We start from the raw sequence: 13,209 nt of genomic DNA, 5'->3' as shown, positions 1-13,209 counted from the left end.
TCACTGAATAAAGTGCTGCCTTCATTCAGTGAGTATAATCTTAAAGTATAATCTTGTGATCTTCCATTAAATATAAAAACTAGACTATGAGTTTAAGACAATTTAGATTTCTTACCTCAAGTTTGATGATGGTATACTGTTGGATAAAAAAGGAAAAATGTAATCTTTTAATAGATTTTTGGGGTCATTAAAAATAATGGTGTTCTAGAAAAAAAACAGATTTTCTACAGGTTTCTAAAGTAAAATTTACTGGATTGATATGAATAGTTTGTGATAATAATTTAATTCACTTTAACAAGATGTTTATGATGATGCCACCTTAAAGCTCTTCACAAGATCCACAGGTTCAGTATGCATCAGAAATATAAAATCAGATTAAGTGAATCATATAGAGAGATGGAAATTCTATTAAATATTTCCTAATTTGATCCCAATTATAAAACACAACCAAACACAATCAAAGTAAATTAATCCAGCCAATGGTTTAAAAGCCTAATTGATTTAGCGACAATCTATGTTTCATTGCTCTTCAACTTTTTAAGCTTACAAGATTTGAGTTGTCACAGCATCAGCAACAAAATGTTAAAGTATAAACAAATTTGCTTCACAGGCATTGTTTGCACAATTGATTTGATTTGTTTGGTTAAAGATAATATGCACTCTATTTAGTAATGATTTTTCATGGTCAATCTTGTGTTCTGCTCCAAATGTCAGTATAAATTATATATTTACAAAGTATTCAGCCCCAATGATATCAGTTTAAAAATAAAAAGGAGAACTCACCAGTTGGCTGGCTGGTCTAAACTTTGTGTCCATTGTGACCACTCTGAAACGTACTGAGAGAGTACATGAAGATTTCACCTATTAGCAGCTGATTGTCTCATTTATAACAAAATCAAAAAGCAAATCCATCTAACAGAGTTTTTATTTTAGAGGAGTTCCCCATTACCTGTCTGTCCAGGGAGGTAGATCGGTTTGTCTGTTTGGATGAAGGTCATGGGTTGGTAGGCTTTGATTAGGACTTTCCTGACTTCTTCTGAGTAAAATGTGTTTCCTCGTACCTGCACCTCCAATTTCTGAACCTCTTCATTTTTTACTAAAGGAACCTAAAATAAATCAACAATTGTAATATAACAAAGAAAACAAAACAAAACAACATCTGTGAAACCATGAACCATGGATATATTTCTGCAGTTTGTTAATAAAGTTCACATCTGTAAAACTGCATTCAAAACTATTTCATTAAAGGTCAAGTAGATTCAAAACCATCTTAAAAGTCGACCTGGAACTGGATGCATTCATGAAACTCCTCACTAGACGTCTTCTCGTAAAGAGTCATATGTTTTTCTCCTGACTTCAAAGTGACGGTCATGGTCAGAGTCTCATTGGGCTCAAGGAGACTGGCACAGAATTTGGTCTGAGCTCCAGCTTCAAGGACAGCAGGAATGGTCACCATGTAATATCTACAAACAGATTCACACAGACAGCTGTTATCTGACTGGTCTGAACTCTTATGGGACAAATTCACAGACCTGAATTCACTCCATACATTGAAAAACAAATTCTGGTAAATACAGTACTTCCAGACATTTTTGTAAACTTACGGTTTGGTCATTGCAGCTCCAATCATGTATAAGTAGAGACACAGTGTCCATGTCGACATCTGGTTCCTAGAATGACCCATGACTGACTGGCAGGATCCTCTGAGTAAAGAGCTGCAAATAACAAGGACTGCATCCCACCTTCACTTACACAGTACAAACCTCCCACTCATCATGTGTTTGAGTTAAAGGAAATAAAGCATTTACAATTGTATTTTTTTTTCTTTTTGCAAATAGATACTTGCCTTAATCCCCAAACTAAACATGAGATAACAGACTTTCAACATTGTTGTATCCTTGCAGCGGAGGCCAGCTCATCAGGATTTTATGAATTTCACCAGTGACGTATGAAGATTTACAGAGTTAACGTTGTAATGTCTTTTACTCTTGTGTTGCAGGAAAAAAAATAAAAAATTTTTTTTGTGAAACTGAAGCAAAATAAAGTTTGTAAGACAACAAACTATCTTCCAGTAAACACTTTCCCCCCTGTATTTACTGGGTAAAAGTCAAGGTCATGTTAGTTAGGTCTCTCATGAGACAGAAAACGGCTATCAAATACTCACCCAGTGTCAACTTGTTTTTAATTTAGTCTCATATGGTTTTATGTTCTGCTATTTCCATGTAATAATAGCATGTAATAAATTGAATGTCTGTTTAATATTTGAAGGCAAATTACTCTATAATTTAAGCAAAATAGCTATGATAAATTATGAATAAGTTTCCTTATAACAAAATTTTTTAAAAATAACTATGTAATTAAGAAATTTAAAAAGTTTTGTTTTAAATAATACACATACCTTATTTGCTAAAATATTACAATAAAAAATGTTGCATCTTTCTACTGAATGTCAAAAACAAAATGTAAAGTTATTGACCTCTAAAGCTTTTCTGAAGTATTTCACACAGCTTTGTCCCATATGACACAATAGCACAGTCATAGCACTGAGAAACATTTTCAGGTTTCATTTTACTTTAATATATTATCCATTATGATTTAGTTGCATATGAACATGAAAAATACAATAAACAAACAGAAAAAATATTTTTAGCTGTGTAGTATATCAAAAAACATTTAAAAAATAATGTGAAGAAAATCTGGTATCACTGATGCCTGTAGGCTTAGGATCAGTCCTCAAGCTGAAAAAGAACAAGTATTAGAATATATTATTACATCACCACCAATACTAATTAGAGCCCTTTAAATTAACCTTCAAAATTTAGAAAAATCCTAAACAAATTTAACTCAAGAAAATTGCCAAAGATTCTGAATCTAACACCTCAGAAAACAACAAGCAGAAGCTGGTTACCAGCATCAAGGTAAAGAATCATGGTTTTAAAAAGTTATGGTTCCAAAACTTGCATCACGCTATTCCTACACTGTAAAGTCCTTTTAATAAGGTGCCAGAGTGTCCAGTGACCAGAATACGCTCAGCCTGGAAAATATTATGCATTTTATTATGTCACTGATCAGACTCATCAGGTAACTCTGTTAAAAATTAAGTTGAAAAGCTAACATCTGGTTGAAAAAAATATAAAATCTTATCAAATCTTATTTTAAGATATTACGTTAACACTGTAGGACTGTACTACTTTTACTAAAGTTTATTATACTGTCAGAATGTTACACCAACCTGAATAGTATCTTAAGCTCTTATATTTTAAAACAGTTTATTTGATGTTCATTAATAAAAAGAAAAACTATATATTATAAGTATTTCTCCAACCTCATTGGGCAGGAGTTAGGTGACCTGTATTGACAAGACTATTGATGCCCTAACGTTTTATTTTCTGTAATAATACATGCATCTTTTATTGTACCCACAGGTGACTTTCCAGTCTCAATATGACTAAGCATAACGCTGTGACAGTGTTGTGGTACTCGAGATCGGTCTTGGTCTCGAGTCCGGTCTTAAGACCGTTTTCTGATAGTCTCGGTCTCGTCTCGGACTCGACCGCATTTGGTCTCGGTCTTGTCTCGGTCTCGGGCTCTGAGGACTCGGCATTTTATTTCAAGACCAGTCGAGACCGCAACTGTGAAAATATCACTAAACGTACAGCATACTGTCCTGTTTATTTGTTAACATCTTTCTTTTCAGTGGATGCAAAACGCACCGATTAAAATCCAGGCGACTACTGTTTCTGTTACTCCCCCCTCCCTCCTCCGCTCCCCTCCCCCTCCCCACCTTCCACTCGCGCGCGGCGCTCCAGGACATGCGCAGTGGTTTCCTCTCAGCAGCAGAAAATGTTTGTCTAATCGTCAGTAATATAATAGCGCTGCATAAATAGTAAGAAATCCGATAGCCACAGCTAACTCAGCAGCGCTTCGCTTTCACAGACGGTGGGAACAACGTCTAACTTTTTTCGTCACTTAGAAAAGAAGCTCAAAGAAGGTAAGCTCCGCTAACGTGATGTTAGCAAAGCTAGCTGTACAGAGACACATAAGAATTTGTGATGAAAAAAAGTCACTCACTGCCTGAATTATTGTGCGGAGGTGTTGACTGACTTGTCGCATATATGGGACAACGCTATGTCCAAAAGTCTGCAATATAGTGATGTGACATTCAGAAACAGTCGATTCTTCTCCACGGCTCTTTACTTATTAGATAGGACTGGAGTGTCACTCTCTGAGAGCCGTTGTTCTATCAGATTACCATACATGCAGTGAGTACCATGCCTGCGCATTAAGAAGTCCGATCGTCAGAGGAGTTGTCAGTTCACCATATGCAGCAAGTTATGACGAAAATAAGTCATTAAATTGTTTTCAATGATAACTATATAGATATACATGTGTTGTCATGGTTTCAAAGTGTATTTAAAGCAGGTCTGGCTGCAGCTGGAGTCAGCTACAACGCACGCCCATGTAAAACTCACTTAACCTCTAAGTCAGGATGCCATACAATTGTTAATAAAGTGTATGACGATCTACATCATGATTCTATGTTGCTGGCATACATGCAGTGAGTACCATGCCAGCACATGCGCCTTAAGTCTGACCGTCAGTGGAGTTGTCAGTTCAGCATTCGCAACAAGTTATGACGAAAATAAGTCATTAAATTGTTTATAATATGACATAATATGATAACTAGATAGATATACATGTGTTGTCATGGTTTCAAAGTGTGTTTAAAGCAGGTCTGGCTATAGCTGGATGTCATACAACTGTTAATAACCAAGTGTATGATGATCTACGTCATGATTCTATGTTGCTGATTAAATAAAATCATATGGTAATGACAGCGTATGCATGTCTGAGCTAAGCATACCACTATCTGACAACGTATGCTGATCTGACAGAACACCGTGAGTTCGTGTTAAACCCGTTTTTTGTTCTAGTAATGCTCTGTGTACACTGCATCATTATTTAATTTAATTATGTACGTTGATATTTAAATTAACAAATAACTAAAACACAAGAATGAAAGAGCACGCAGAGCATGCACATTGCTCTTTGATTGTTTTTGTTCAAAGTGGCAGCTGTAATGTCTGCCATGGTGTCAGACTACCTGGCTTCATGTACTGGGATAGAGAGTGAAAACAGTCACGATGAGCACCTTCTGTTTGGTTACTTCTTGCTTGTTGCTCCTTGGTCAGTGTTCATAGTTGAGCGTTATTTACCGTCAGGGCATTTCCTCAATTGCTATGTTTAATGGTGCAACAGTGGTGGTGGTTTCTTACATGAGCAATATGGGCAAATGTCCAGGGTGTTATGTTTTTAGGGATGGCACGAGACCATCACACATTGTAACACAGAAATGGAATATTTAATATTGGTAAAATGTATTAAGTATTTAATATCTAGTTGTTTTTATGGGAATATGGATCTTTCAGATTATTTTGAGAAGCAATTTTGATCATATTTCACATTTTATCATATCATGTAGAGCGCGGTGCTGGTCTTGGTCTTGACTCGGTCTCGACTTTCCTCGGTCTTGGTCTTGACTTGGTCTCGGACCCTAAAAGTCTTGGTCTTGTCTCGGTCTCGATACACTCTGGTCTTGGTCTTGTCTTGGTCTCGGGTTAGGTGGTCTTGAACACAACACTGCGCTGTGACTAAGTGCCTTTCAGTAACAATAAAACTTCAAAGTTATTGATTATGGGTTGCTTAATAGACATGGTGCACTTCTTACCTTGATTAGCCACAATGTATTCCCTCTCAGCACGGTCAGCTACAAGGGAAAGATATATATATATATATATATATATATATATATATATATATATATATATATATATATATATAGTAAATATGTTTTCATTTCTCTTAAGTGTGTAATGTGTTTTCTGTAAGAGGAATTACTGGGCTGGTAGTAGTCATAGAGGGCGATCACTGCTGGTTTGAGGTTCTGGACAGGGATCTGCTGTAGGAGAACCAAGCTGTGGTTCACTGGTGCCCCCTTTGTAAGCTAAAATCAAGACCAAAACAGAAATTTAACTCAGCGACCAATTCATCTGTCATCACGTCTTGTTCTGAGCTGCTGACTGGTCTCACCTCTGGTAAGTACACCACAACATGGCCCTCCTTGTGTTCAACCCGATCTACCAGCTGAGCTCCTTCAAGCTGTGAGGAGAAAACATTCAGCAGCCTTATTATTATCACTGTGAACTCAGGTCAGGTATTCTATCAACAACAGGTTTAGGTTAAAGTCACTGCTTTAACTCACATTCTTCAAAGACTGAGGGTCAGGGATAAATCCTGAGAGAAAGGCGATATCCAGGATCACCATGTTAGTACTGGCAGCTTCTCCATTGTACCTGGAACACAACAATAAATATGTCTTTGAAAGTGTAGAAATGTCCGCTATGCAGCCACAAGATCTGATTGATGCTCTGTTTCTGGTTTTTATGACCTACTGGGACACAAGCCTCAGGGTGACTTTGTGGGGTCTGTGAGACGAGTTGTACTCTGGTAAAACCTCCACATTCATTGTGGTGGCATTAGGAGGAGGTGGGATGTTGTAGTGTTGAGAAATCTGAACAACATTTGCAGAAGAGAGCTTATTAATCATTACAAAGTAAACTGTTGCACATTTTAAATTTTCCAGACTTTTCAGAGACAGAAATATGATCTATGAGCCATATTTACTTGTTAATTGTGACAGTTTTGGCTTCATTGCCCACACATTTAAAATTTTACAACAATATTTTAAATTTAAAGATGCTTGGTATGAGGGAATGCTGCAAGTCAATGACTCAATGCTTCCTTAGATAGAAACATTTTAATCTCAATGTACCTATAGGTGCAATTTGTTGTAAATCAATTGAACTGAATTAAAAATTACTTATCTTGATTTTAGTGAAAACAATATAACTTTCCTTCATAATGAGGATGCTGTGACTGACCTGTAATGAGGCACATGCAGTCCCCGTCACCTCCAGGCTGTACTTTCCTGTTACATTCTGCAGCATCTTCTCCTGGTACAGCAGTTTGTTGTGTGGGTTCACATCAAACATCAGTTGACCGTCGGGAGTCTGAACTGTCACTTTGCTGGAACCTTCAGGGCTGAACACCAGACTGGAGTAGAGGGACAGAGCCTGAAGAGCCACCACCGTGTCCTACAACACACAACGTACAAGATGACAGTACAATCAGGTGTTGGCTCAGAAGCACATGAGTTCTGATATTATCAAGTAGTTTTTATAGGCCATATGTAAAATACCGTCTTTAGAGGCCTTTCCAAATGCAACATTTTTGCTTAGCTTAAATCTTATTGTTGTCACATGTCACTGATCTACCAGTCTTGCTCATCCAACACTGGGCAGAAAATTAGAACTCAGCAAAGTTACGTGTTGTGGAAAAACTCTAATCTTGACCTTTCTACTTTGACTTACTTATTAAGAAGGGATCTTGTCTGTTTATTTTAAATCAGGATGTGAAAGTAGACAGTTGTGAAATGTGTTTTCTCCCTTTATATGTTGCTGATGTTGTATAAAGAGGAAGCAAAAGTGTGTTTCATGCTAACAAAGATATAAAAAGCATGTCTGTATTGTGCAAGCTCTGTCTCCGTCTCTGAGAGTCTTCAGGATGCTGCCCCAGCTTCTTGAATAAATTAGTACAATGGCAAAGATGCATCTTCTGTCAAAATTTTTGACTGTCCTATTTGAATAAATTTTCCCTGTCATTGAATAGGAAAAAGTCCATAACAACAGAGAAGTAGGATTTAGTATTACGATATAATAAACAGCCCACTATTTAAATTTTTCTTAACTTTTGGGACTGTGTTGTCAATAAATGGCATCCTTGCTCTCTTTATTGTGTTAGTTTCTTTTTGTCTGAAGAAGAAGATGTGAAATTAATAAAAGAAGAAAAAATCTATGAGGGAGAGGTGCAATACTGGGTAATTTGGTATAGACTCCAAACCAACCAAATACAGGGCCTGTGTTAATTACATAGATACCAATACATTTTGTCATTCATGTTTTATATATCAACACCTTCAGGTGTTTTTCTGTTTGTCTTGGAATATTTTGATAAAACCTAGGATCAAATTTGAACAAATTTTATAACTGCCTACAAAATACTTTAACATAGTAACATGATAAACAGGAAAATAAAAAAGAGCCTCTTTTCCAAAGTAAATGAAGTCAAATAATAATTTGAAAGCAAATCAAAATAAAATATTTTTGAGACACTACAATACAAAAAGAAAATACAATTGTATAACACCAAGACAGATACTGAAACTAAAGTATTGATCCAAAATTGATACTAACACAGTATCCTTGATATTTTTGATCAATTCTTCCACCTTTAATGCTCAGCACGAGACAATAAATACAACCAAGAACCTGGTGAAAAAGAACCAAATTAGTTACAATTTGCTTATTCTGCTCATGCAAGATGAAAAAAGATGCACCTCATAAATAAACCTTTATAGCGACTCTGAATAGATACTGTGATAAAAGACTATATGTTTTGGGCCGCTGGAAGTACTAGGTCGCTTGGAAAATATCCAAAAACCAATAATTTGGATAATGACACATTCTACATGTTCTGTTTTCCCAGAGTAAGAATCTCATTATCTTTGGAACATGTAAATCCTTACAGTTTGAGGTAAAGCAGTGTTGACCTTACAATACCTGAGTGGAGGAGAATCCTCCATAATAGTTTTGCTGAGTTGTCAGCCACCGAACAATTGCTGAAGTGTAACCCAGGTCTTCAGCGGTGAGGGAGGAAAAGAGTTTGGCCAGCAGCACATAGGAGCTGATTTCCACAGACAGAGAGGCTGATGTCTCTGTTGCTGTCTGAGACCAGTGGATGAAACTTCCTAAAGCCAAACATCCACAAACAACATGATTGAAGAGTTGTTCACTGTAATTAATTGATAATTCGCTTCCAATAAAAACCTGACTTACCATGTTTGATGGCAACTGAGTCGAGGTGCTGCAGGAGGTGATTTCTTGTTTCCATGTCTCCAGCCAGAGTGAAGACGTACGCCAGCAGAGCTGTAGTGTAGGTGTTGCTGAAGGTATTGATGGACTCTCTGAGGCACGACAGGCTCTGTTTCACCACATGATCCTTTGACAAAACAAAATAAATGTCCTCCATAAACACAGCTATCACTTTTCTTCTCAAGTATTCTCGAAATTGCTCAAATATCATCAATATATTACCATACAAACATAAGTCGTCTATGTAAATAAATATTACCATTGGTTTTGTAAAAATGACAACAGATCAGATGGTGATCAAATTACTAATCCCTGGGACATTATGAGTGGCCATGCACCCAGAAATTGTTGACCAGAAATCACTTTTATGACTTTGAAGAAGAAATAATTTTTCTGTTTTCTTTTATAATTTAGAACATTGTCATGTCAGTAATTTTTTCTAAATAATAAGTACCAAAGCCTAAAACAATAAAATTATTCTTTTAATTGCTGTCAAACACTAACACTTTTTTAAAAATTTGATTTAAGACGACGCTTCAGTCTTATTTCCAGTCAGAATAATGATGTTAGTTTGAATCTAAAGCTGTTAGAAGTATGCTAAAATTTGACCTTGATGTTTTATTTGAACCTTTTAGTATAATCTGACACAATGTGGATTGGAAAAAAAAATCCTCAGCAATTTCAATCTCAATCATTTCTATGTTATCTTGTAACATATTTTGGTTAAATTTTAATCAGGATAATTTTACAAATAAAATAAAATACTATCTACTTATAATCAAATAGGTAAATCTTAATTATAGGATTTTTTTTTAATCACAGGTCGGGATTTGACATCCATAAACGTACAAGATGTAAAGTAAAAGAGCAAAGAATTTTTCAAATTTACTTACATTGGAGGACATTTTCATTTCCAAAAAAGCAGCAGTTATGTAAGCACTTAATGTAACTTCATCAGATACACCACCCTGTGGAGATAAAATATCACAAGGATATCCTGTGATAACATGTTATCACAGGATAGTCACCATTCAAAGGTAAGCAAAGTCATGTGGTAGTTTTACAGAGCCTGCATGTTTTTAAGCAACAGCTCCATACATCTGGCTTGGAAAATTAACTTTGGTTTCAGTATTTAGATCTTTTCTGATTATGTTTTTTTTTACAATTACGCTTTAGCATGAAACATGAAAGTTCATAACATCTGGACTATATTATCCAACAACTATTGCACCCCAAATCTTCATTTGCATTATTGACAAAGCTGACACCAATTTTGTGATGATATATTCATCAGCAGTATGTTCTAGGCATTAAAACTTAAAATTACTGTGAATTCTATCACAATAATAAACATTTTTCAATCTTTTTATCTAAAGGACTTAACTGAAAAAGTTGTGAGTAGTTACTAACATTTTTGGTTATCAGTTCATTTCTCATGCCACTTTCTCCTTTGAAAGCTTTAACATAACATTTTGGGACAAGGTTAAGCATTCGAAATCTGTTCTTGTTCCATGTCACTGTGTCTGCAGCTAATTGTTCCTGGACTTTTAACATACTTTCATTCTGTTGTTAAAGAGCTTTCCTGACTGCTGAAAGCAGCCGGTGTCACGTTGCTTTTGTTTCAACCAAGTCTTTGACTGATCAAGTATTTCTGGGTCGATGTAGACAAAAGATTGAGCTTTGGAGAACGATCTCAGAACAAAAGCAGTCAGCCTGCAAAAAAGGAAGAAAAGAAATGTAGTATTTACTGAGTAAAACTGGTGGCATGATTAGAAATATTGGTATAAAACAAAAAATATATATTTTTTCTGAATTTATACAGTATTAATGAATACACAAGTTAACAAAAAATATTAAGAAATGTAAAAAAAAAATTCCTCATTTAAGGAGCATGTTTATGTTGATAAAATACTCAGGAGGAGATTCCTCACTTTCCTTAGGTGTCACTTTAATGACTTGTTCCGTGTTAATGGCGTGATTTGATTAATGTCAGAGTGTGTTCAGATTGGTTCGTGGTGTTCTCACCAGGTGTTTCCTGGTCCTGATCCAAATGTGCTATAAGCACCTTCACTGTCTTTGTAGTTCAGCTGTCTCTGGTAGCCTGTAGAACAGAAACAAATTTACACATGTAAAATATGAAGACGTCAACCTTCTAATTTCACTAAATGTTTCACATGTCTGTATATTTGAGCAGAAAACAAAGGTACCTTTTCATTTTTTGCTTTAAGGTTTTTAGTACTAGGATTTTGTACAAAGTTTTGAATTTCATTTTATATTTGTTAACTGTGCTCAGTTCAATTTCATATTAAGATTTAGAATATGCAGGTAAAAGAAAGATCTCATTGGTTTGAATCAGCAGAGGTGTCGGACATAATCCAGCTATAAGTAAATTTTTGACAGCTAACAGAAGGCTAAAGGTGAATAAAAGGTAGAAAGTAAAACATCAGATTCACTCGTATTACTGTAATGGGATAGATTTGAGATTGGAGATCACAGGGGCATGAGCTCCATTTGGGTTGAGCAGACGCCCACTGCTGGCTGTGTTGGACAAATTCTGGAAAGTGGTTAATTTTTCATGTCATATTATTAGAAATATTTACTGCTGGACTGAGCAGACTAATATCCAGAAATGAGAGATGACATGCAGCAAGACATAGTGGTGCAGACTGAGCCGACAAATGAAGTGAAGCATTGACCATATATGCAAACATTTTAGGGTTGGTAAAATACAACTTGTACTTGTGCACCATTTTTGAATGTTTTTTTTTTTTTTATATTTTTTTTAAGGAAAATATACTTGGTCCACATCTCACCATAACACAAGACATTTACCGACTTACCGCTGGTTAAGAAGCTGAACGCCTTTTCCTTAATAGCTGGGGTTAGCTGCTGTGAATTTTGTAGATATTCAAGGATGTAGATGTTGGGAGCCAGTAGGGCCATGTTCTGCTCCCCACATCCATACGGCATCTGCAGCAGGCCATCCAGGTTCTGCAGGGCACGGCCCATAATGTCACCTGTGCAAAAATATACAAACAAAGCTCCCTCACTTGACTGACTATGACATATCTGTATTTAACTGAGTGAAAAATAAAACAGCAGATTTAAAAACATGTAAAGGTGCTTATGGTAGAACAGCAGTACGTGTGTTTAGTGAATAAAGCAGTTTACCCAGGACAGAGACAGCAACACGGCTCGATCCATCAATCACATTTTGAGGCAGCTGTATCTCTGCTTCCTCAGTCAGAGCTTCTCCTGAGTTTACACAAAAAAAATCATCATTTATGAGTGATAAACCTTAACAGAAGGCCAGTTTTAAAACAAAGTAATCATAGACCTGGTCAGTGAATCATGAATGTTTCTTATCTTATCATTGATATACAACTAATACTGGAATATTGAAAGCTCCAGTATTAGATGTAAGGCAGATCTAAAGTTGAAGAAATGAAAGGAATTTTGTGACATAAAGTCCTTTCATGTCTTTGTGCATTTGGATCAAGGATGTTGAATTCACAATGTTCTGCTGTCAGGGTGTAGAATATTACCTTTGATGTAACATCACTCTTTAATTTTATCTTTGTTTCCATATTAGTCAATTATTAGCCAAACTAATCAGAAACTAGGACATGTCATCAGTTTCACCTTTAATTTTCAAGCATCCAGCATGTCGAGGTGAATAATCCTGCGTTCCAGTTAACTCAGCAGATGGAACTCAGAGTTGGGCTTGATGTCAGACCCAAGGTAAAAGTGTTCTAGTAAAGAAGCTGGAATTTCAACATGGCAATGCCTATAGACAATGTCTGCAGTTACTCTTAGAAATACCGTTTACTTTCGATAAGCAAACATCACTTTTTAATTTGTTCAGTGCACGTGGTATTGATTTTAGACACACTCTTAAAAAGCACACAAACAAACAAAACAAAACAAAGAAAGAGATATACATTTAAATGGATACATTCAAAACAAAAATGAAACAGAACATAATCAATTGGTGTCACAATAAAAACAATGAAATTGTTTAACATATGTGGATTAGGGTACAGTATGGAATAGGGAAGTTAGGAACTTAAGACAGCACATTTTCCTTCACCATTGAAATAAATAGCAGATGTACAGCAATCTGAAATGAATGCAAAAATGTTCACATCCTTTTGTGACAGTCTGACCTTTTGGACAAAGAAACCAGTTGTGCGTCTTTACTTCCTCAACTCCTTCAGCC

The 13,209-nt window shown here is 35.9% G+C and overlaps 1 protein-coding gene across 3 annotated transcripts in view; it reads right to left on the bottom strand.

Annotated features, from left to right (window-relative positions):
* Positions 1 to 13,209, bottom strand: part of LOC106930550 (alpha-2-macroglobulin-like) — a 38,190-nt gene that overhangs the window by 14,860 nt on the left and 10,121 nt on the right. The window contains exons 22-36 of one of the 3 annotated variants that reach the window (XM_088011690.1): positions 13,157 to 13,208; positions 12,162 to 12,245; positions 11,831 to 12,007; positions 11,016 to 11,091; positions 10,547 to 10,703; positions 9,884 to 9,958; positions 8,955 to 9,117; positions 8,679 to 8,866; positions 6,942 to 7,154; positions 6,453 to 6,571; positions 6,263 to 6,353; positions 6,091 to 6,159; positions 5,899 to 6,004; positions 5,729 to 5,767; positions 2,554 to 2,738 (exon numbers count right to left, since the gene is read on the bottom strand). In XM_088011690.1, coding sequence (XP_087867816.1) covers positions 2,734 to 2,738; positions 5,729 to 5,767; positions 5,899 to 6,004; positions 6,091 to 6,159; positions 6,263 to 6,353; positions 6,453 to 6,571; positions 6,942 to 7,154; positions 8,679 to 8,866; positions 8,955 to 9,117; positions 9,884 to 9,958; positions 10,547 to 10,703; positions 11,016 to 11,091; positions 11,831 to 12,007; positions 12,162 to 12,245; positions 13,157 to 13,208 — 1,614 coding nt within the window. In that variant the 3' untranslated portion in view covers positions 2,554 to 2,733. Of the gene's footprint in view, positions 1 to 115; positions 137 to 783; positions 837 to 949; positions 1,107 to 1,282; positions 1,464 to 1,604; positions 5,660 to 5,728; positions 5,768 to 5,898; positions 6,005 to 6,090; positions 6,160 to 6,262; positions 6,354 to 6,452; positions 6,572 to 6,941; positions 7,155 to 8,678; positions 8,867 to 8,954; positions 9,118 to 9,883; positions 9,959 to 10,546; positions 10,704 to 11,015; positions 11,092 to 11,830; positions 12,008 to 12,161; positions 12,246 to 13,156; position 13,209 lie in introns of those variants that run through there. The other 2 variants (XM_088011689.1, XM_088011691.1) reach the window with 2 other exon arrangements.

This window comes from Poecilia mexicana, unplaced genomic scaffold, assembly GCF_051168715.1.
Source record: "Poecilia mexicana isolate PSO_F unplaced genomic scaffold, ASM5116871v1 scaffold_13, whole genome shotgun sequence".
NCBI classification, from domain to species: domain Eukaryota; kingdom Metazoa; phylum Chordata; class Actinopteri; order Cyprinodontiformes; family Poeciliidae; genus Poecilia; species Poecilia mexicana.
The sequence above is the reverse complement of the archived record's forward strand: the minus strand, read 5'-3'. Positions and strand labels throughout refer to the sequence as shown.